The sequence below is a fragment of the Microcebus murinus genome, chromosome 20 (genome assembly GCF_040939455.1).
Source record: "Microcebus murinus isolate Inina chromosome 20, M.murinus_Inina_mat1.0, whole genome shotgun sequence".
NCBI lineage: Eukaryota > Metazoa > Chordata > Mammalia > Primates > Cheirogaleidae > Microcebus > Microcebus murinus.
Window position 1 is genome coordinate 29,840,527 of NC_134123.1, and position 22,721 is coordinate 29,863,247.

The following is a 22,721-nucleotide window of genomic DNA, read 5'->3' on the forward strand; positions in this document are numbered from 1 at the left end:
TCCGGCCACCCCATTGTTCAGCAGGTGTGACCCCGTTCAGAGAGGGGATCGTTATTCTGCGCCCAAGAGTCAAGTTTTGCTTTGACCAAATGTTTTTATAACCTCTCCATTCCCAGAATAAGCCTATTAAAGAGGCCCAGAGATTTATGCCTCTGTGGAATGCAGAAGGGGAGAATTTAAATGACTTAGCCAGAAGGTCTCAGCGCAGCAGTCAAGGTGAAGGCTGCCTTTGTGCCCAGCTCATTGCCTGGAGCTCTGTGTGGCGAGGCCTCCTGTCCCCATGGTTGAGGACTCCCCGCAAGGGCCGGGCAGCGGGATGGGAACTCCCACTCCCCACGTCCCCTGCAACCCCCCACTGCCCCCATGTGAGGTTGCGTGGGGTCACAAGAGTAAACGTCTTCTATAAAGGCAAATTCATCTTACTTTTAGATCGGGAGATATACGAAAATATCCATCACCTCCCTGAACCTGGCATCGGCCAGGTGTGCGCCGGGTTTCACCCTTTCTCGTTTGAAAAACCAGGCGGCCACCCTGTTTTGCAGGTGGATTATCGGAAATACGTGGCTGTGAATCTGGCAACGTCACATCCTCATTACGACGAGGTTGGAAATGTTCTCAACATGGGCACATCCATTGTGGACAAGGGGAAGACAAAGTATGTGATGTTTAAGATCCCTGCCACCGTGCCAGGTAGGTCATTCTGGGGAATATAGTAAAACACAAACAGCCAAGGGGGGCTCCTTCTAAAGAGTTCTGATTTTTGTTGATGACATAAGATTCAATGAGATACTTTCCCCTGTAGATTATTCAGATGACTGTGAACTCAGTCTTCTCCTGTAGGAGAAAAGAGGACTTGCTGGGATTCTTTTTGGAAGAAAGGGAATTCCTTTACTATTCTAATCTTGTTTTCTTTAGGCTACCATCTACCCACGCATCCATGCATCCATCCACCCATCCATCCATCCATCCATCCACCCATCCATCCATCCATCCATCCACCCATCCATCCATCCATCCATCCATCCACCCACCCATCATCCATCCATCCATCCCTCCACCCATCCATCCATCCATCCATCCATCCATCCCTCCACCCATCCATCCATCCATCCACCCATCCATCCATCCATCCATCCACTCATCCTTCTATCTATCCACCCATCCTTCTATCCATCCACCCATTCATCTATCTATTTACCCCTCATCCACCCATTTATCCTTCTATCCATCCACCCATCCTTCTATCCATCCATCCATTCATCCACCTACCCACCCATCCATTCATCTCTCTCTCTACCCACTCATCCACCCATCTATCTTTCTATCCATTCACCCATTCTTCTATCCATCCATTCATCCACCTATCCACCCTTCCATCCTTCTATGTATTCATTTATTCATCCATCCATCCACCCTTCTATCCATCCTTCTACCCATCCATCAATGTATCCATCAGTTCATCCACTCATTCCTCCACCCACCCACCCATCCACCCATCTCTCCTTCTATCCATCCATCCACTGATCCATCTACCTATCCATATTTTTAGTCTCCCGACAAACCTCTGTTTAGCAGGGTTGCACTGCCTCCTTGCATCACCAACCCCTGAAGCCAGGCTTCCAGGGCTATTCAGGGAGCTCAGCCCTGCCGGGATCCACTCCAGATCCCCACCCTATTCCCTGGGCCTTCTGGACCTTCTCCATTCAGGGCCGGGATCCTGGAGCAAAGCCCAGGCTGGCTGTGATTGCATGTTCCTGAGGGGGAGGAGGGCGAGGCTCCCAGCCTGTGTTTGTCTAGGACCCTCCTGGGAGCCACACCCAGGAGCCTCAGCCTCCAAGGGCAGCTGCACGGGACCCGGGAGACAGCATAGAACTACAGGGGTGTTCAACCTGACCTTCTGGTTTAGGAAAACCGGTTTCCATCTGTGGTCCCTGCTGGTTCCCTACCCTCCTACCCTGAGTAAATTACCGGGCTGTGTGGAGGTGTGTGAGCCTCCAAGGTCAGAAGGTACAATGAGTTTACTTATTAAAGTAGAGCTCCCATTCATTAGGCCAATACGGCCAATGAGACTGAGTTCAGAATCCTAGAATGTCAGACTTGGGGGATCATTAAGGCATTTGGATTTGCAACCTGGTATTACAAGAGGGGACTGTGAGGCCCAGGGGTGACATGCCACAGTCATGCAGCCTACAAGAGCCACCAGTGTCATGGAAGCAACCATCCTCTGAGCACCTGTTCTGTGTGCTGCTTGCACTGGGGTGCCTGGACCATCTCGTGCCTCCCAGGCCAAGGTGCTTTACGTTTCATTTTGCATTGTGCTCCATTTGTTTTGGGAAGAAAAGAATTAGCCCACAACCTCACACCATACCTCCCACCAGCCACCTGTTTACAGCGTACCCAGGTGGCCACAAGAGAGGTGGGGATGTTTGCAGATAACTCATTATAAGGCAGCCCCAGGCCTGGGTGGGGAGGCCTTCTGGCCAGCGAGTGACTCAGCCTTGCAGAGGAATCGAAAACCGAACGTGTACTTAGCACCTTGCGTGTTTGGGCGCAGAGCGAAGTACCTGACGCCTGCGTTACTTTGTCCTCTGCCCTGCCGTCACTCTATGAGTGTCACGGTCCCCAGTGACAAAGCAGGAAGCCAAGGCTAAAGGGTCTTAACCCTCGGACTCTGACCATATGATAGCCCTTTCTACCAAGCCTCAGTTTCCCATCTGGAAAATGGGCATGCTACAGCCCAGCCTGATCGTCACAATATATGTAAATGCCCCTCGTGGCAGTAGGTACTTAGTTCCTTTCCCAGGTGTCTTAGGATGGGCACTGCCAAGAGAAGTTCATGGAAACCCTGTGAAATCCACATCAAATGATGGTTCCCAGAAAAAATACCAGAGCTCAAGCCTGGGAAACACACCCATCCCTTGGGAGCTTGAGAGACACGCAGGATCTCAGGCCCCGCCCAGCACAGAGTCAAACTCCACGTCTCATCACGGTCCCCAGGGGATTCATACGTGCTGCTCCAGGGCAGGGGTCAGCAAAGTTTTCCTGTAAAAGGACCAGATAGTAAATATCGAAGGTTCTGGGGACCCTATAGTCTCTGTCACAATGGCTCAGCTCTGCCAAGTGTAGCCCGAAAGCAAAAGCAGCCAGAGACGATGCACAAAGGAGTGTACGTGGCCCTGTTGCAAATAAAACTTTATTTACAAAAGCAGGTGGAGACAGAGGTTAGCGCCAGGCTGCAGTGGAGGCCCCCTGGCCTGGAGGCCTCCCACTGTGGGTCGGTGGTCTTCAGGTTGCAGACCAGGGATCCCCAGGGGGCTGGGCCTGAGTGGGGGGGTCTCAGCCTGGTCCCCTGCACCTGCTCATCTGCTGACTTGTTGGCTCCTACTCAGAGGTGGTTCTCAGCAGCAGCGAAGTCGGTTTGTAGGTGACAGTGGTGGCTTCTGGGGGGCCCACGGCCTCCTGCTCGAGTCCCGATTCCCGAGGCTTGCTTTTCTCTAGAGGACAAGAAGAAGGGGAAGAGCCCGTGGAAGCACACGGAGGTGTTCTGCACCATCCCCTCCCGCTCCCTCCTCTCCCCGAGCTACTACCACAGCTTCGGGGTCACCGAGAACTACGTCGTTTTTCTCGAGCAGCCTTTCAAGTTGGATATTCTCAAGATGGCGACCGCGTACATCCGGGGAGTGAGCTGGGCCTCCTGCCTGTCTTTCCACAAGGAGGACAAGGTGAGGCCCTCGGGGAGCACTAGCCCAGCAGGGGTGGCTGGCCCCCAGGGGCAGACTCTGAGGGAGGCCAGCACTGCAGGGGGTTTAAGGGAAGGAAGCAACGTGGAGTGGGGAGGGACCTACCATACAGTCTCCTTGCAAGCATCTGCCATCTTTCTAGAGAGTTCTGAAGCTGGGTGGTCCTTCAGAGTAGTGCCAAGTTAGGGCAAGGGGGCCGGACCTTTATACCCCCACGTCCATGTGTCGTTGGATGCAGAATGTCCCGGAAACAGGATGTCACCGTGAGCAGTCCCCACATACCCCGCAGCAAAGAGACCAAGTCCTCAGTCCTGGGGGACAGCTGGGCTCCTCCCTGCTCCACTCTGTTGACAAGGCCCCTTCTGGATTTCTGCTACCTCTGTAATGTTGGGGGTATCAGAGGTTACTCAGACGTGGCAATGGGAGAGCGTTCCTCCAGATGGTTCTACAGAAACGCCTCCTTCAGTTCAGGTACACCTGAGCATGCAAAGTATGTATGTATGTATGTACTGTGTTTCCCCAAAAATAACACCTACCCATAAAATAAGCCCTAGCAGGATTGCTAAGCATTTGCACAATAGAAGCCCTACCCCGAAAATAAGCCCTAGTGACAGGCGTGGCTACGCAGCGCATCTGCACAACCCGTGTCATGGAGCAGGAAAGAACACGAGGAGCCCTTTTCATCTGCCCCATGAGAGCTCTGTTGCTCCACATGAGAGATTGGGGCCAATGGTTCTAAAGGAAATAGAGTCGCAAGAAATTCAGGATGGAATTGGGGCTTTGGAGAGTGATGATGATGTTCCAGAAGAAGACAACTTAACTATATTTGAATCAATGTAAATTGTTGTACCGTAACTTAAAAAAAAATAACACATCCCCTGAGAATAAGCCCTAGGTCAGGGGTCCTCAAACTTTTTAAACAGTGAGCCAGTTCATTGTCCCTCAGACCATTGGAGGGCTGGACTATAGTTTAAAAACAACTATGAACAAATTCCTATGCACACTGCACATATCTTATTTTGAAGTAAAAAAACAAACAGGCAAAAACACATGCATGTGGCCCGCGGGTTGTAGTTTGAGGAACCCTGCCCTAGGGTGTCTTCTTGAGGAAAAATAAATATAAGACCCTATCTTATTTTCAGGGGAACGCGGTATGTATGTGTATATGCATGTTTGATGTATTATGTATACATGCATGCATGAATGTATTTGTGTATGCATATATGTATATATATTTGCTATTAATATTTATTTATTTGCTGTTGTTACTTTACTTTTGAAAAATACCAAGTAACCCACCCAGAGCAACGCTGGCCGCGTGACACCCAGAGAGGTGCAGTCTGGAAGCCTAATGAGCTGACACTCCCTCGTGGGCTCGTTAGCGAGGGCCCAGGGTCACCCCACCTGCAGCCCTCCGGGACAGGCGGGGCTGCTGTGACAAGTGCCTCTTGGCAAACAAGTCAAAGCAGGAAGTGGCTCTGCAGTGGAGGTTAGGAGAGGGGGCCTGGAAGGATGGGGGTGGGCTCAGGGCTTTAGGGGTGCTGGTCTTGGATAGAGTCTGGCACCTGGCAGGTTCTCCCCAGCTTGGTCATTGCTGGGGAGCTGGCGTGTCACCACCCACTCAGAGTCACAGTCAGTAGAACAAGGGGGTAGTAGTGTGCACAGGGGAAGTGTCCCCATACATTGTCCTGGGGACTTCAAAGACCCAGGCAGCAGAGCCTCCCTCCTCTCCATCACAAAGATACTATTACGGAAATCCATCTACAAACAGCTTTCATTTTCTGGATGCTTCCGCCTGCCTCTCACTGCTTAAGCGGGCACAGAACCCAGAATGGGGAAGGGGACACAGTCGCTGCTCCCTGGCTGCCTGGCGGGGCTGGGTTTTGTGCAGTCCCCGGAGGCCGCAGTGCCTGGCCCCAGGAGGGAGAGCTGACCGCCGGGGGCTGCGTCTTCTTTCAGACTTACATTCACATCGTCGACCAAAGGACCAGGAAGCCTGTGCCCACCAGGTTTTACACGGACGCCATGGTGGTCTTCCACCACGTCAACGCCTACGAGGAGGACGGCTGCATCCTATTCGATGTCATCGCCTACGAGGACAGCAGCCTTTACCAGCTCTTCTACCTGGCCAACCTGAACCAGGACTTCGAGGAGAACTCCAGACTCACCTCGGTGCCCACGCTCAGGAGGTTTGCCGTGCCCCTCCACGTGGACCAGGTAACGGCCTCCGGGGAGGCTCGCTTTATTGCGAGAGAGACGTGCGCCCAGGTAGGAAGTTACTTTGGCACTTTTTTGGCGGACGTGGAAATCCAACATGAACCGTTCTTAAAGGACAGGAAATGGTTCTTATTATTTTTCCAAAAGTCGTACGCATTCAGAGTAGAATCTTTAGGAAATACAGATACGTGAAAAGTGAAAAAAAAAAGTCCCCGTAAGCCCACCACCCAAGATGATCATTGTGGGTATATTTGTACGGCCTCCCAGTCTCTTTGGTTCTCTATGTTAATTTTATTCCTATTATGCGTGATTTTTAACAGCTTCATTGAAATGTAATTGACATACTATCCAATTTGCCCATTTAAAGTACTCAATTCAGGCTGGGCGTGGTGGCTCACGCCTGTAATCCTAGCACTCTGGGAGGCCGAGGCGGGAGGATGGCTCAAGGTCAGGATTGTGAAACCAGCCTGAGCAAGAGCGAGACCCCGTCTCCACTAAAAAAAATAGAAATTAATTGGCCAACTAAAAATATAGTTGGCCGGGCATGGTGGCGCATGCCTGTAGTCCCAGCTACCCGGGAGGCTGAGGCAGGAGGATCACTTGAGCCCAGGAGTCTGAGTGAGGTTGCTGTGAGCTAGGCTGATGCCACAGCACTCTAGCCTGGGAAATAGAGTGAGACTCTGTCTCAAAATAAATAAATAAAGTGCTCAATTCAGGGGCCTTTGGCGTATTCACACAATTGTGCATCCAGCCCCCCACGATCAATTTTAGAACATCTTCGTCACCTCGGAAAGACGTCCACACCCTTAGCCATTGCCTCCTAGTCCCTGCCTCTCCCTGGCCCAGGCAACCACTCATGCACTTTCTGTGTCCGGGCCGGTGGCTCTTCTAGATGTTGCAGATAAACACGGCCACTCGATAGGTGTCTGGCTTCTCTCAGGTAGCACCGTGTTGCTGAGACGTGTCGCCACTGTAGCCTGTATCAGCGCTCTGTTCCTTTTTATGGCTGAATATGTCACGCTATTCTGCATACCGATTTTCTCTCCAATTTGCACATCTAAACATCGCTCCATGACATTAAATAATTCTTTGAAACGTCACTGCACGTACGCGGCTGCCAGCCCGTGGCAGGGGCTCGTCACCATTTGCTTGCACAACCCCTGACGATGAACAGCTCTGTCCTTGTGCTAAAATAGACCAGCAGGCAGACGTTGTCCTCTGTCAGGGCCCCACGGCCAAGGCTCTGGGCTGGACGTAAGGAGGCCACGGAGGCTTCTGGCTCCAGACCTCACTGACTTCATGCCTTAATTAACTTAAATGGAACCAAATTCAATTCAATTGCATCTTGATGGCTCACATCTGCTAAGTGCACGCTATGTGCCAGGCACTTTGCTAAGCGTTTTGTTTCTCTTACCTCACTTAATGATCGTAGCAACCTGTGGGAAAGCTCCTCGTATTAGGCTCTTTTTACAGATGGAAAGACTGAGGCTCAGGCTGGGCGCCATGGCTCAGGCCTGTAATTCTAGCACTCTGGGAGGCCAAGGTAGGAGGATCGCTTGAGGTCAGCAGTTTGAGACCAGCCTGAGCAAGAGCGAGACCCCGTCTCTACTATAAATAGAAAGAAATTAATAGGTCAACTAAAATATATATATATATATACTAGGAGAGCATGGTGGCACATGCCTATAGTCCCAGCTACTCAGGAGGCTGAGGCAGGAGGATCACTTGAGCCCAGGAGTTTGAGGTTGCTGTGAGCTAGGGTGATGCCACTGCACTCTAGCCTGGGTAATAGAGCGAGACTCTGTCTCAAAATAAATAAATAAATAAAAAATACTTGAGGCTCAGTGAGGCTAAGAAATGTGCCCAAGGTTGCACAGCTCAGAGTGGCAGAGCTAAGACTGGACCCTGCCCCAGTCTGTCTCTGAACCCCTACGTGTAACTGCTCAGGGCTAGTGACTCAGTGACTCTGCTGTTTTCCCAGCAGACCTAGCTCCTGGAAGGAGCCTCAGATGGGACTGACTCCTCTTGTGTCTCTTTGGGCTTGAGCAGCAGTCCCACAGCACCCAGAGAGCCTTCTCCCACCCTAGGCCCGGGCTCCGCAGTGCAGGGGTGCAGCCGTGCTCCCAGCCCGTGAGCAGGGGAGCCGGCGTTTGAACCAGGTGTGTCTGATGCGGACGGGGCTCTCTCCCATCTCGCCAGCATTTCCCCAGCCACAGGCATTCCTGCATCTCTCCCGTGCTCTTTACCGTATTTCCTATCACCTCTATTTAACTTTTAAAAATCCTTTTTTTTTTTTTGTTTCCATCAACTCACTCTCTACTTAACTCACTTGAAAGCAAACCACCCAATAGCAAGCCGGCATTGCTCACTCACAAAGAAGACGAGCATGGGACTCAAGCAGTGGACAGAGAGCAGAGGCCTTGAGCTCAAGCCAGAGGCTTGTTGTTTGCCAAGACCTCATCTCTTTGTGCAAAAAGAAAGTTTTAGAAAGTATTAGGTGCTAACGACATCGTGGCGCCCAACCGAGACTCCCTAGCTGACCCAGTGAGGAAGGTTGGAAGAGGAAAAGGGATTCAGGGCTGTTGAGTAAATGGCCCTGTCCCATAAAGTCATCCCAGGAGCCACAGGCCTCCGCACCCCTCGCTCCGGGAAACGCCGGAGTGCAGCACCTCGGACTGTCTGCTGGTTCCAGGAAGCGACGTGGGCGTCACAGGCTCTCAGGTGGCAGGATCACAAGGCTGCCCTCAGCCCAGGGATGCTACGCAGAGAGGAGCACACTCCCTCCCCCGCCCACACCCTGCAAGGTTTTATAACCTCTTTATCATGCTGGAGAAATGGTCTGCTTCCTTGGGCCCAAGCTAAGAAGGTTAGCAGGTGTATTTTAAAGGCGATCGGGTGAGCCGCCCGCTGCTTTGAAACTAGCAGAGATCAAGCTCCGGGGAGGGTAGCGCCGGCCACGCTCTTTAATTGCTATTTATTGTCCCTTAAAAACATCTTCTTACTTCACTTTTAAGTCGCTCTGCCTGTGTATCGGGATCGGAGCCAGGCAGGTGGATGCAGGTTCAGGTGCCCAGATTGGGTGGCTCGGGCTCCATGCTACCCAGGGGCTTCTTAGAGAGGCGACCTCAGGGAGGTGTCGTCCTGTCTTAGATGCCCTTTCTGTCCGGGGCCTTCGCACAACGCTGCAGATCATCATCTGCCTGCATCCCGCCTTCCCGCCTCCTTGCTCGTTGGGGTCACCTGGAGAGCTTTGCGACCACACCCCCACCTGCCTGGGCTTCAGGCCAGAGCAGCTCCAGGGCAGGGGCCCAGGCCTGGCTGTGGTGTCAGCGTTCCCCACCCCACCCCAGGTGACCCTCACCTGCAGCTCTGGGCGAGAACCTCTGAGTTGAGCAAATCCCTGCTCATCTTTCAGGGCTCGAATGAGTCTGCACACTCCAGTGGCACCTCGTGGCTCCTTCTGCACGTTTGTCTCAAGGGTGACGACCTCGCTAGGTCCCTCTGCCTGCTGGAGCGTAAGCTCAGAGGAGCAGGGACTCTGTGTCGCCCGTGGTTCATCCCCTGTGCTCCGAGGGAGCTCCGTAAGCTCTTAAATATTTGAAATGCATGAATGATGAACACATGAAAAATGTAAAGCGAGGTGTCTGCAGGGGCACAAGGTCTTCCATTCGCATCCGGAAGCTGTCCAGGGTGAAAAGTGCTTTCGATACAGAACGAGCAAGAGTGCGTTAGACTTAAAAGCCCCGGACGTCCCAGCCGCCTGGTTCCCTTGCGTTTGGGCCAGCTGGGGTCACAGGAAGGTGTGGCACGGCAGGGCCTCTTGGCGCCCTGGGCCTGTTTATGTAGGGCAGCGGGGGTGCCCACGCAGGGGGCAGGGCTGGGCAGGGCAGGGGAGCGGCGGGAGGGGTGTGGGCGTGTAAGGACAGTCGCCCCGCCCTGGCACTGAAGGGCGCTGCGCTCTCTGCCTTGAAGGCGAGTTCCCGTGCAGCTGCCATCCACGCCTAGGCGAGATCAAAGGAGCAGGCACTCTGGGCCTAGAAGCAGCAGCTTCAGTGACCGAATGGGTAGATTCGGTTGTTGTCTCCAAATGCAAAAATGAAGACATGGTCACGAGAGACGTCACCATTTATGGAGAGCTCACCTTGCGCCAGTCCCTGTGATAAATGTCTCGTCTGCTCTTAGACCCTGGCAACAAGGGCCCCTGCTCTGGGCGGGGCACTTTGGAGGGTGCTGATCCGGCCTTCCGTTCTCCAGCACGGCCCCCTCTCCACACGGGGAGGTCACAGGGCCCAGGGGTCCCACCCACCCAGAGGGGTGCCCCCAACCCCAACCCATTCGTGCTCTGGACAGCTGGGGTCCCTGAATCCCCTGCCCAAAGAGCCCAAGCCTGCTTCCAGGGCCTGCCCGTGTCCTCCTGCGGGCAGACTGGGCTACTGTTGTGCCCACCCTAGGCCCACAAGGTGGCCAGGGCTGGCTGTTGTCTTGGCTGTGCTGGCCCAGACATCTATGCAGTTGGGGACAGAGCCTGGCATGAGAAGGGAAGGGAGCCAGGGGCCAGAGGCCACCTTATTCCAGCTCAGAACTCCAAGGAGTCCTGGAACTCTAAATTCACACTCATCCGTCCAGACGGGCACGGTACATTGCTGGAACATTCTGTCTATCCAATACAGTAGCTACTAACCATGAGTGCTGTTATACACTTGAAATGTGGCTAGTGCAGCTGAGGAACTGAATTTCTAATTTTACTTAATCTGTTAACAGAAAAAAAAAAGCCAAACTCTGTAAAATAATTTTAAAGAGATTTATTCTGAGCCAAATTTGAAGATCATGAGTCGGAGCCACATTCAAGAAGCCTTGGGCAAGTGGGACTCATGTGGCTGGGTTACAGTTTGGTTTTAATACATGTCAGGGAGACAGGGGTTACAGGTAAAGTCATAAATCAATACATGGGAGGCATACATTGGTTTGACCCAAAAAGGTGGGCCATCTCAAAGCTGGGGCTTACAGGTTATAGGTGGACTTAAAGATGCTTTGACTTGTAATTGGTTAAAGGCATGAAGCTTTGTCTAAAGCAGGTGTCCTCAAACTATGGCCCGCGGGCCACACGTGGGTATTTTTGCCCATTTGTTTGTTTGCTTCAAAATAAGATATGTGCAGTGTGCATAGGAATTTGTTCATAGTTTTTTTTTCAAACTATAGTCCAGCCCTCTAACGGTCTGAGGCCCCATGTTTAAAAAGTTTGAGGATCCCTGATCTAAAGGCTTGAAATGTTTTATCATTTTTTTCTGTTTATCAGAGATAACCTGACATATATTTGTTGTATAAATTGAGGACCTGCAGCTTTGTCTTGCCTCTCCTGAGGCCTCTTAATGGGTTACAAAGGATGTCCCCAAGAAGGGAGGGGGGCATGATGAGGCATGTCTGACCTCCCTCCTCCTGCCAGGCAATTTAGTTTTAGGATATTCCTTTGGCCACTATGGGGGGTCCATTCAGCTAGCTCATGGGGTGGGGTGAGCCTTAAGATTTCATTTTAGTTCACAAATCTTATTTTAAAATTGAATTGAGGCCGGGTGCAGTGGCTCACGCCTGTAATCCTAGCACTCTGGGAGGCCGAGGCGGGCAGATTGCTCGAGGTCAGGAGTTCGAAACCAGCCTGAGCAAGAGCGAGACCCCATCTCTACTATAAATAGAAAGAAATTAATTGGCCAACTAATATATACAGAAAAAATTAGCCTGGCATGGTGGTGCATGCCTGTAGTCCCAGCTACTCGGGAGGCTGATATACGCGGACACAGGGTCAGTGGGCCTCCACTTGTACTCTCGTCCTGGGCCGTGCAAATTTAAGGGACTATGAAAGGCTTTGCTAATCTGCACCACGATGTCCTAAATTATTTATAATCCCATGTCTGCAGATGAGAGTGAAAGTAGCTTGCCCAACACGCAGAATCATCCATGGGATTTGAGCTGGAATTTATTTGGACGCGCCTCTGTCTAGCTCCGAGCGACTGTCTGCAGTGTGCCTGGCCCCCGACCAGGTGTTTTCGCAACCATTATTTAATCTAATCCTAACATAATCCCCAGATTATGCAGGTAAGCAGCAACCTCACTTATACTCAGCACGGCTCCGAAAGTTATGAGTCAGCGCCCCGATTTTGCCGACAAGGAGGCAGGCACAGAGGAGCCCCCAAGGCTGCTCACAGTTCACTTAGAAAGCCACAGATTTCACGAAGAAAGCAGGCTTGGCGGTGGCAATGGCGAGGGGGGTGTTCCTGAGATGACTGGGTCTGATGGGAGTTCCCTGGGGCGCAGGGCTTGCGAAGCGAGCTTGCAGGATTTTGTTGCACTCTGGCTGGGAGGCGATTCCTTCCCAAAGCTGAGCGTGTTGCCCCGAGTCATGTTGGGGACTGCTGTGTGTGGAAAAATTTCACAGTGTATCCCTCAACCAGTCTGACCAGTTTCAGGAGGGAGTTATAAGACTTCCCTGCAGACCAACTCCCTAGGAATCAAGGCGTGCCCAGAGGCCTGTTGTTGTCGCACGCTTAGCCAGGCAGCGGGGAGAGCTGCCCACTGACTTGTGGTGCCGTGCAGGTGGAGGCATTTAAGGTTCAGAGTTTCTGTTTATCAGACACCGATGACACGGGCCAGAGGCTGAGCTCCTTGGTTCACGCTCTCCTCCTCGCGCTTCATCTCATTTCATTCTTAGAACCACCACCTTGCAAAGCACGTGTTCTGCCCCTGGATGGTTGAGGGGAAAGATTACCGAGTCGTGCATTCACTCGTTTTTCCAGCAATTATTTTCTGGGCACAAAGTGTCGTGCACTGAACAAAATCTGGTCCCTGCCTTCATGGCCCAGGCAAGCATAAAAGAAGGGCAACAGCTCCATCAAGGAGATGATTATAGCCAGGGACAAATGCCTTGTAGACACTGCAGATTCAGACTGAGTTCACAGGGAAGGGGGTGTTTGTTCTGAGTCCTCCAGGGTAGGAAGGCCTCGGGGCCTTTCACCTGGTCTGCTGTCTGCCAGCAATGCACTTGCTCCTGGGCAGAAGAGAGGCAATGCCACGGCCTGGGCCCCGGCTCTGCCGCTCTCTGCGTGACTTTGGGCCCGTCACTGTCCTCCTCTGGACATCAGTTTCCTCTTCTATAAATCGAGAAATTGAACTAAACAGATTTCTGAAGATTCCTGCAGTTCAACTGCTGAGATGTGTAATGGGAAACTTTTCCCCCCTTCCCAGCAAAATAGCTGCTTATCCCTAAAACAGGTTGGTTTTTATTATGAAGGATATTTCGGGAAACTTGGAGAATAGAGAGTTTAAGTGAGAAGTCAGCCGGGACAATAATCTTCTGTGGTCTCGTTCTCCATGTCTTCCAGTGCCCAACCTGTCCTCACCCCAGTGGTAGGGGCAGCAGTATAACAACAACACGTAGTAGTAATTTATGGTAACAATACCAATAATATAACAACAGTGAGGTGGTCATCATTGACAAAAGCAGCTAACATTTATTTGTCTAGCACTTCCTGTTCACCAGGCACCCCTGTCCGCCATCTGCGAGGATGGGCAGTAACTCACAGATGCACGTGCTAGTATCATCCTTACCGTGCACGCAAGGAAACTGAGGCACAGAGAGGCTGAGTGACTTGCTCAAGGTCCCATGGTTAGTGTGGAGGGGAAACAGGGAGTAGCAGGTGTGTGATAAACATTCGATCCTGTTGACTCCCTCTCCTGGGTCATAGGAACGACAGTAAGGAAATGAAGACAGCAAAGTCTGGTTGTAACTTCAGACCAAGGAATATCCTTGAAAGTCGTTTTTCTCCCAGGTAGTTTTTGTCGCATGTCTGTTTGCATTTCAGCAGCGATGCATTTTCACAGGAGAAAAGACGGACAATACAGAGAAGCGTGGAAAAAGAAGTTAAAGTCCCCTGTAATCCCAGCGTCTGCTGTAGGGCTGATACTTGGTCTGCTTCTCCCAGTCTCCTTTCCGAGTAGCTTTTGTACGTGGCCGAGCTCAGAATGCAAATGCAATCTGTTCCGATGCTTTCTCACCCCGCGTTAGACCGCGAGCATTTCCCGTGTTACTGTAATCTCTTGAGAAGCATCCTTTTAATGACTGATGCAGCTTTTTAGAGGTGAATCATAGAGCATTTTAAAAGTGAGAACTTACTCACAGAAGCACATTAATTTTCCCTGTGAGGGAGGAGGCAGGTCAGAGTGAGAGGAAAGAGCCCCGGGACTGGGAGTCCTGTTTCTGCCACCCACCAGCTATGACTTTGGGGGAGTCCCTTCCAATCACCAACCCTCGTTCTTTTTTTTTTTTTTTTAAGCCAAGAATAAGAATAACAACAATAAAATAGCTACGTCCTATGGTTAACATCAGGCTAAACAAGATGACGTACATCCAGGCATTGGTTTAAGGTACACAGAATGTACACGTACATCCAGGCATTGGTTTAAGGTACACAGCTGTTTGCTTTGGATTGCAAGTTTTTATATTTTTTGAAAACCGATTCTTTTCAGAATGCAGAAGTGGGCTCAAATCTAATCAAAGTGGCATCTACAACAGCCACGGCCGTGAAGGACAAAGATGACCAGGTCTACTGCCAGCCGGAATTGCTTTATGAAGGTAAGACGCATCCTCCTGCGTTTGCGGTGGGGCAGGTTGTCACGGAGACCTGTCCCATGCATGGGCAAGGGGCAAACGAGGAAAGCTCTTGGGATGCCCCAGAGAAAAGCATTTGGGGACATTTCTCTTCTATGTATCTTCAAACACCTCAAAGGAAGGCACTGAGTAGCTGTCAGACCAGATGAGTTCGGCAAATGCCGCAACTTACTAAACACTGGCTTGTTGAACAGACACGACACGTCGTGTTTATACCTCTAAACGTTCACCCTGCAAAATAATTGTTTATCAGCCCGATTTTATAGAGGTGACCTGGGCCTGAGAGACGTTGAGCTGCACACAGAACATAGACCCATTAGAATAACAGCCATGCCCGCTGGAGCTGGGCTTCCCAACCCGGGCACTGTTGCCATCTGGGGCTGGGTCGTCCTTCATGATGGGGTCTGTCCGGGGCATTTTACGATATTTAGTAGCATCCCGGCCTCTACCCCCTAAATGCCAGGAGCACCCCGACCCTGAGTTGGAACAACCAAAAATATCTCCAGACATCACTAATGTCCCATGGGGGGTGCCGTCGCTGTGATTGAGAACTACTGCCCTAGAACATTAGCCCGAGAGGGGGGATCGTGTTTCTCTGCTCACAGTGTGTCTGCCACACGTGGCACAAAGCCTGGCATGTCGGGGTCTGCATGTAACACTTACAAGTGCAGAAGGAATGGGCCGCCCAAGGACACTCAGCTGGAGGGTGGCAGGTGCGGATTTCAACCGAGAGCCTTGATCTGGTGGCTGCCTCCTGCCAGGTTCAGGCATCTAGAAGGGCACACAGTCCTGGGCACTGTGCTAAATGACCTCGGATTTGCCCTAAGAATCCACCTCTGCGAACCGCATCCCATGGACCCCATAACCAGTTCTGTGGGGCACCTCGTTCTCTTGGAGAATCTTCCAGAACAGGCTGGTTCTTAAGGTGTCGGTCTCCATCCCACTCACCACTGCATCGCCTGGGCAGATGGAGGCGTCCAACATTATGGTTTTTTTCTTGTTTGTTGTAGCACTATTGCACAATACTGAAAAGTGTGACAGCAGACAAATCACTCGTAATTCCTCCCCCGGTGACAACTCTTTGAAGTAGCCCATCATGTGTAGGGTATGTCCCACCCTCTTTGGGCAGCTTATCAGACATTGTCCCATTTCACCCCAGCAGCCTCATCCTGCTGTCATTGACATGAGATCTGTTTGTGTGCCTCAAGGGCTTTGAGCCTGGGGCCTGGCCCATCGGGACAGTCCTGCCAACAGCAGCCAGTACTAGAATGGCTTTGGCAGGCAGGTGCCGAGGAAGGCAGGCTGGAATAACTCCGTAACTTGCCCGAAGGCAGGCAGCAGAGCCTGTCTGACTCTTGACCTCTGCATTTATACTTTTACGACATGCATACCATGGTGTCTAGAATGTTCTGAAACGGCCTGTTACACTTAATGAATGTAGCCTGAGTATTTTCTCGCATCTCGAAGGTTCTTCAAGAGTGTGGCTTTTGGTAGCTGCACAGAACGCAGAGGGGCGAACCTTACTTTGCGTAACCAAGGACCTGTGGATGGCCATTTACAGGGGGTCCAGGTCGGGGCAGGGGGGTGGTCCCAGACCAGGGGTGAGAGAGGCCCAGGAGCATCACAGGAAGTCTTGGCCCTACTTTGGCATCGACTGTTGGTGGCATCTTCTTACTTAAGTGTGTGAGTGGGTCCCTCTGTGTCACATTAATTTTGACCCGTCCCTTGGAAGTTTCACGATTACTCATTTGTGGGGTGGGACATCTCCTTCCCGTCTCACTAGCCCCCTCCACTCCCCACTGAGCCTGATATCCATGTATGCTTGGGGGTCACCTCCAGGTGTGGCCACCGTGTGGCAGGTATATCCGTTTCTGCTCCCTCTTTCCTTGGACGTGACATCTTCAGCAGTTGGCTCCTGGAATATTCCATTCATTTCAGTAGTCACTCTTAGAAATTCAACATGACATAGCAGACATACACAACTATACACATTTCCCGTGGAAAAAATTTTTAAGTTTTTTTCTATCATGAAAGTAATAGAGGCATGATAAAAAATTTCACATAATGAGAAACTTAGAATCTATAATAGAAAACATAAACTCTAAGGCAGTTTAAGTCCAGCAATGCTTCTAAACTTCCTCTCTTCATTTGTGACAGTGAAGACGTAGTCATTTTATAACCAGCCTTTTCTACTTAACCTATGGTGTGGACGCTGGCCCATGTTACTAGAATCCTTTGTGAACATTATTTTTACATAATGTTGTTATAGCATTCACCAGATTTATTTTACTGTCCTCTGTTGACACTTCTGTCCGTGGCGTCTGAAGTTTCTCTTCAAACACACACACACACATAAACACACATGTGTACATGTGCACACACACGTAAACACACACGTGTACATGTGCACACACAGGCACACACATTAGCACTTTTATTTAAAGAGCTTTAAATAAATTGCAGTAGCCTCTGATTATAATCATGCCATTCTCTTTGATTTCTATCTTGGGTAATTAAAGGTGTTTATACACTTAGAAACCTAGATCCATGGGAGTTTGTTCCCGAACCTTCTCGTAGAGCCCAGGTAATTATCAAAGGCTCCTTGCCCTGCCTTTGACCACCTTTGATCCCATCCAGGGTCTCAATCAGGTTCAGGGGTCTCGGCTCGGCAACTGTTTCTGTGCAGAGATGCCCCACCTGGCGTGAAGGGTGGACGCTCCCAGCCCCGGTAATGGGGACTTTGTCGACTGTGTCACTTCTCTCTAGGCTTGGAGCTACCTCGAATCAATTACGCTCACAACGGGAAGCCATACCGATACATCTTCTCGGCTGAAGTCCAGTGGAGTCCGATCCCAACCAAGGTACCGATCCCTGTGTGATCACGGGCTGGCTCTCCCTGCGACGACAGTGTCTGTCTGCAAAGCCGAATTCTCAGGTTCTGAGCTTGGTGACCTTGATCAGAAAAGAGGAGGTCAGAGGGGAGGTCAGTCTGGGATGAAATACATTTGAAGTCAACACGGACACCCCAGGAGAGGGAGTCACGCCTAATGGGCTGAAGCTTGGGTAAGAGCTCATGGCTGGGGTTTATTTATTGATTTCTCTATTCAGCACACATTTATTGAGCACCAACTGCGTGCTATGATGTAGTAGGTACCGAGGATAAGGAAGTCAGCAGAGGGATCCCAGTCCCTGCCCTCAAGGAATTTACCTTCTTAAGCAGAGAAGGTATAGCTGCAACTTGGAGGATTTACTTTGGGGTTTAGGGGGCGTTTTGGTTTTGTTTTGTACTTTTTTTTTTTTTTTCAGACAGAGTGTTGCTTTGCTGCCCAGGCTAGAGTGAGTGCTGTGGCGTCAGCCTAGCTCACAGCAACCTCAAACTCCTGGGCTCAAGCGATCCTCCTGCCTCAGCCTCCCAAGTAGCTGGGACTACAGGCATGCGCCACCATGCCAGGCTAATTTTTTCTATATATATTATTTGGCCAATTAATGTCTTTCTATTTATAGTAGAGATGGGGTCTTGCTCTTGCTCAGGCTGGTTTTGAACTCCTGACCTTTGAGCAATCCGCCTGCCTCGGCCTCCCAGAGTGCTAGGATTACAGGTGTGAGCCACCTCGCCCAGCCTGTTTTGTATTTTTTGAAAAGAAAGGTCTTACTTTGTTGCCCAAGCTGGTCTCAAACTCCTGGCCTTAAGCAACCCTTCTGCCCCAGCTTCCCTAAGCGCTGGGATTATAGGCACAAGCCACTGTGCCCAGCCTATTTTGTTTTTTAAGCTACTATTTGTTGAACACTTACAGTGTCCTGGGAACTTTGCTAAGTACTGTGCAGACATCACCTTTCCTTAACATCTTCATGTTTTAATAATAAAAAGGAATCTTTTTTTTTTTTTTTTTTTGAGTCTCTCTCTGTTGCCCTGGCTAGAGTGTCATGGCATCAGCCTAGCTCACAGCAACCTCCAACTCCTGGGCTCCAGCAATCCTCCTGCCTCAGCCTCCCAAGTAACTTGGACTACAGGCATGCGCCACCATGCCCAGCTAATTTTTTCTATGTATTTTCAGTTGGCCAATTAATTTCTTTCTATTTATAGTAGAGACGGGGTCTCCCTCTTGCTCAGGCTGGTTTCAGACTCCTGCCCTTGAGCGATCCACCCGCCTCCGCCTCCCAGAGTGCTAGGATTACAGGCGTGAGCCACCGCACTCAGCCAAAAAGGAATCTTTTTTTAAAAAAATGCAAACAGTGCAGAAATGTACAAAGCCAAAAATTACGACCCCCTGCAAGCATCCCAAGCCACTCCCCTGATCCCATACCCTACAGGGACATAGGTCTGTGAGAGACCTAGAAAGGTCCAGGGACTTGCACTTTTAAAGCAACAAAGAAATTGTAACACACTTTCAGTGTTTGCATTGAATGTATCACTTTATTTGACACACATAAAATTGCATGGCAGCACCAAATATGAGATACATTTGAGATTTTAATTTTTAAAAGAGTCCACCGAGCAGTGTCAGCCATGTGGTAGCCTGAGCACCAGTGTTTAAAGTTAGAGGAGGAAAGTCCGCTTCCTTCATTGCTGTAGTCGTGGTGCTGACCGGAGGTAGATGTCCCTTGGGGATACTGAAGTCACTCCCGCATTCCTCCTGCACAGATAATAAAATACGACATTCTTACAAAGTCATCCTTGAAATGGGGGGAGGAGTGCTGCTGGCCGGCAGAGCCGCTGTTTGTGCCCACGCCGGGTGCCGAGGCCGAGGACGACGGTAAGTAAGACTCTGGGGGAGGGGGGCATTTGTCGCATGTCGCCAGCGATGCCCCTCCCATAGAGATGTCATCTGGGGGCAGGGGGCCCCCCAGCTGGTGGAGTTATGCTTTGATGTCTAGGTCTGTCTGAGTCAAAGCTGCAGGGTTGGAGAGTCCCCAAGGCCACCACACTTCTAATGCCAACCTCGAAGTGTGAGGGTCCCCAGCACCACCTTCAGGCTCAGTCATTCATCGGAAGGACTCACAGAACTCACCGGAAGCCCTTACACGTTACACGCACAGCTGTGGTTTATTGCAGGGAAAGGAAACAGATTAAAATCAGCAAAGGGAAGAGGCACACGGGACAGGGTCCAGGAGAGACCGGGCGTGAATGAACTTCCCGTTGTCCTTTCCCAGTGCAGTCTCAGCGCTAACCTGTCCTTGCAATGGAGTGTGACAACACGCACCAAGTATTGCCAACCAGGATGCACCCCCGAGCCTTGGTGTCCAGAGTTTTTATTGGCGCTCACTCTCGTTAGCCGTGGATGGCCACCTGCGTGGCTGACCCTTATGGTCTTCGGCCCCTCTGCAGGTCAAGCTTGGACCGCATTGCCCGAGACCCCACCATAAATCACATTATGAGGATAGACCACCTGGGTGGCCCAAGGACCCTGGTAAACAAAGGCACTTGTATCAGGCAGGACATTCCAAGGACTTCGAGGTGACCTCCCAGGCGCTGAGGGCAAAGGCCAGGCTCTCTTTGGGCACGGGGTCAAGTTCTTTACTACACAAAGCCCATGTCCTCGCCACTGAGCCACACTGAACTCTCTCAGAATGTAGAATCTTGGTTTTTAAATTCATCACAATGTCTGGACCCAAATGTTTCGCCACCTACAAGCCTGTAAATTTTTCATGGATCAGGTAGCAGTGCGTACCTGTGGCCCACCTCTCTTTTCCAGGTTTCACCCTTTCCCTCCTGGGTTTCTCAGAAATGCCTCCGAAACGCCCTGCCCACAGCCCTGGGGATTCTAAGGAGGGTGACTAGAACCTTGGGTGGGGACGTCACCTGGCCAAGCCAGAGCCCGGGCTGCCCGCACCTGCTGGGAGGGCGCGAGGTCCCGCGGAGCCTGCCAGCTTCTGCCCTTGGGAGAAGGGAGTGGTTCCCACCTGGGCCCTGTCTTCCTCCCTATCACGGCGTGGCTTGCCGGGCAAGGGACCCCGCGTCACTGTCATCTCTGAGGTCAGGGGCTGGTGGCATCACCTCCTAAGGCGGCCAGTGTCCCACCCAACCAGGCAAGTGCTTCCTGTCCCTCCTCCCAGTGGACAGAGAGTATTGTTGTCATCATCTTACCCACGAGAGGCCCGGAGAGTGAGATAACTTGCCCAGGCTCACACACCCAGTATGCACGGAGGTAGGATTTGAATCCAGGCCAAACGGACGCAAACATGCTCAACCGATCTACAGCCCAGGAGCCTCCGGAGGAATCCTATTTGCAGGAAGTTTACGTCCCCCGAGAGTGAGTGCTGAGAGTATGTCCATTTTACAGAGGGGAAAGCTGAGGTTACCAGGGTTGCTGTGTGGGCAAGAGGTGAATTTGGCTCATTCAAATGCCGTGAGTGCAGCGGGCCTGCATTTAGCTGAGTGATGGGTATCAGCCTAAGCGCAGCCCTGAAGCTGATTCTCTGTCATTGGAGTTTTCAAGTAGTAGGAAAATAGCTCTTTGATCCTACAATAACTCCAGAGTACTTTCATGATCCACCGTGCAGGAGACCCTCTCAGCAGCCCTGTGAGGGTAGGCAGGATTGTCCCCACTCTGCAGATGAAGAGACTGAGGGTCAGAGAGGACCTCAGTATAGGGACTGGCCCAGCCAGGGCTAGAGCCAGGCCTTCTGATTGAGTCCCGGGCCTTTCCCTTCTGCGCACACAGAGGATCAGATCCGCTTCCCTCCTGTTTTGATTGGACGCGTAAGTTCAAAGAGGGCAGAGAGACCCAGCTGAGAAACTGATCCCGCCAACCGGAGGAGGTTAGAGGCTGCCCTTTTACACAGGGTCTCTCTTTGTTTCCTCGAAGGAGTCATTTTATCAGCCATCGTCTCCACTGATCCCCAAAAGCTGCCTTTCCTGCTTATTCTGGATGCCAGAAGTTTTACAGAACTGGCTCGCGCCTCGGTGGATGCAGACATGCATCTGGACCTCCACGGGCTGTTCGTCCCGGCCGCAGACGGGGACACGGGGACACAGCCTCCTGTCGAGGAGCAGCGGGACGGGGCTTCACAGGGTGACAAGGCCCCCCAGACATGACGCTGTCGGGCCTGGGCCCGGGGAAGGGGACCTCAGCTGGCAGGACCCTCAGGACTTGACGCTGGAGACCCTGGGGGCAGGGAGGGACCTCCGTTTCCCATCTGCGCCCTTCTGTCTGTGGCCACGTTGACCAGGGCGTGGGGGGAGAGCTCGTCCGTGTCTTTTTTCTTTCATTTTTATTTTGGCCATAAAAACCTTGTCTGAAAGTCAAATATTTATTGATTAGCCCAGGTACTTCTAAGAAAGCTCCTTTCCTTTATGATAAAGACCTTGACCGTGAATCAGAAATTGTCTTAAGCCATCTTATCATCGTTTTTAGAATGAGCAACCACTAACATCTTAGAGGAGAGACAGATAAGTGTTTGTCTTTGCTCCTTCCTCTGTCTCTTTCTCTTTCCTTCCCTCCCTCCCTTCTTTCTAATGGACCGAATCGTGCATCTGGGAGTTCTAGCTTTTCTCAGCCATGCTGCTATACGAGTGAGTTATGTGGCCAGGAAGGCACGTTGTCCGTGGTCATTCCATTGCAAGGCATGACGTAATATAAAATAATAAAAACTTTAAAGTCCGTTCAGACCTTATTTTATGTTTGCACGGCTTCTTCCTCTGAAGTTCTTCTAAGGCTATAAAATAGAGTTGCAGAGCTTGGCAGTTCATAGCCAGCGAGATGCCTCATTGTACAACCCATGGGACTAAGAGATTGGGGTGACCCTCCCCCTTTGCCGGACACTGACCTGCCCAGACATGGCCGAGGGACTAGAATCCAAGATTGAGTCCTGGGGCCAGGGCTGGCCTGAGCAGTTCTTGCTGCTGCTGAGAACTGGGGCAGTGAGCCGTGCCCTCGTCCATAGGGGAAAGAAGATTCTCCAAGCTGTGTGTGCTGCCGGGACAGGACAGGCTTTCAGGGCAGGGTGGAAGGAGGTTGATGATCCCTGAGCCAGGTGGTGATGGAGGAAGTTGGGAACATGCCAAGTGGGATTCCATGCAGCTATTGGGAGCTCCATGGCACCTGAGTGTCACCTTTATAATCCAGTGGGTGCTGGATGCATGGTTTTTTTTTTGTTTGTTTTTA

The 22,721-nt window shown here is 51.3% G+C and overlaps 1 protein-coding gene across 2 annotated transcripts in view; it reads left to right on the forward strand.

Moving 5' to 3' along the window:
• Positions 1-22,218, forward strand: part of BCO1 (beta-carotene oxygenase 1) — a 77,302-nt gene extending 55,084 nt beyond the window's left edge. For both annotated transcript variants that reach the window (XM_075995815.1, XM_075995814.1), the window contains 7 exons: positions 543-690; positions 3,499-3,722; positions 5,700-5,957; positions 14,475-14,580; positions 17,383-17,477; positions 19,259-19,370; positions 21,423-22,218. In XM_075995815.1, the coding sequence (XP_075851930.1) occupies positions 543-690; positions 3,499-3,722; positions 5,700-5,957; positions 14,475-14,580; positions 17,383-17,477; positions 19,259-19,370; positions 21,423-21,652 (1,173 nt within the window). In that variant the 3' untranslated portion in view covers positions 21,653-22,218. The remainder of the gene's footprint in view (positions 1-542; positions 691-3,498; positions 3,723-5,699; positions 5,958-14,474; positions 14,581-17,382; positions 17,478-19,258; positions 19,371-21,422) is intronic.
• The last annotated feature ends 503 nt before the right edge of the window (positions 22,219-22,721 follow it).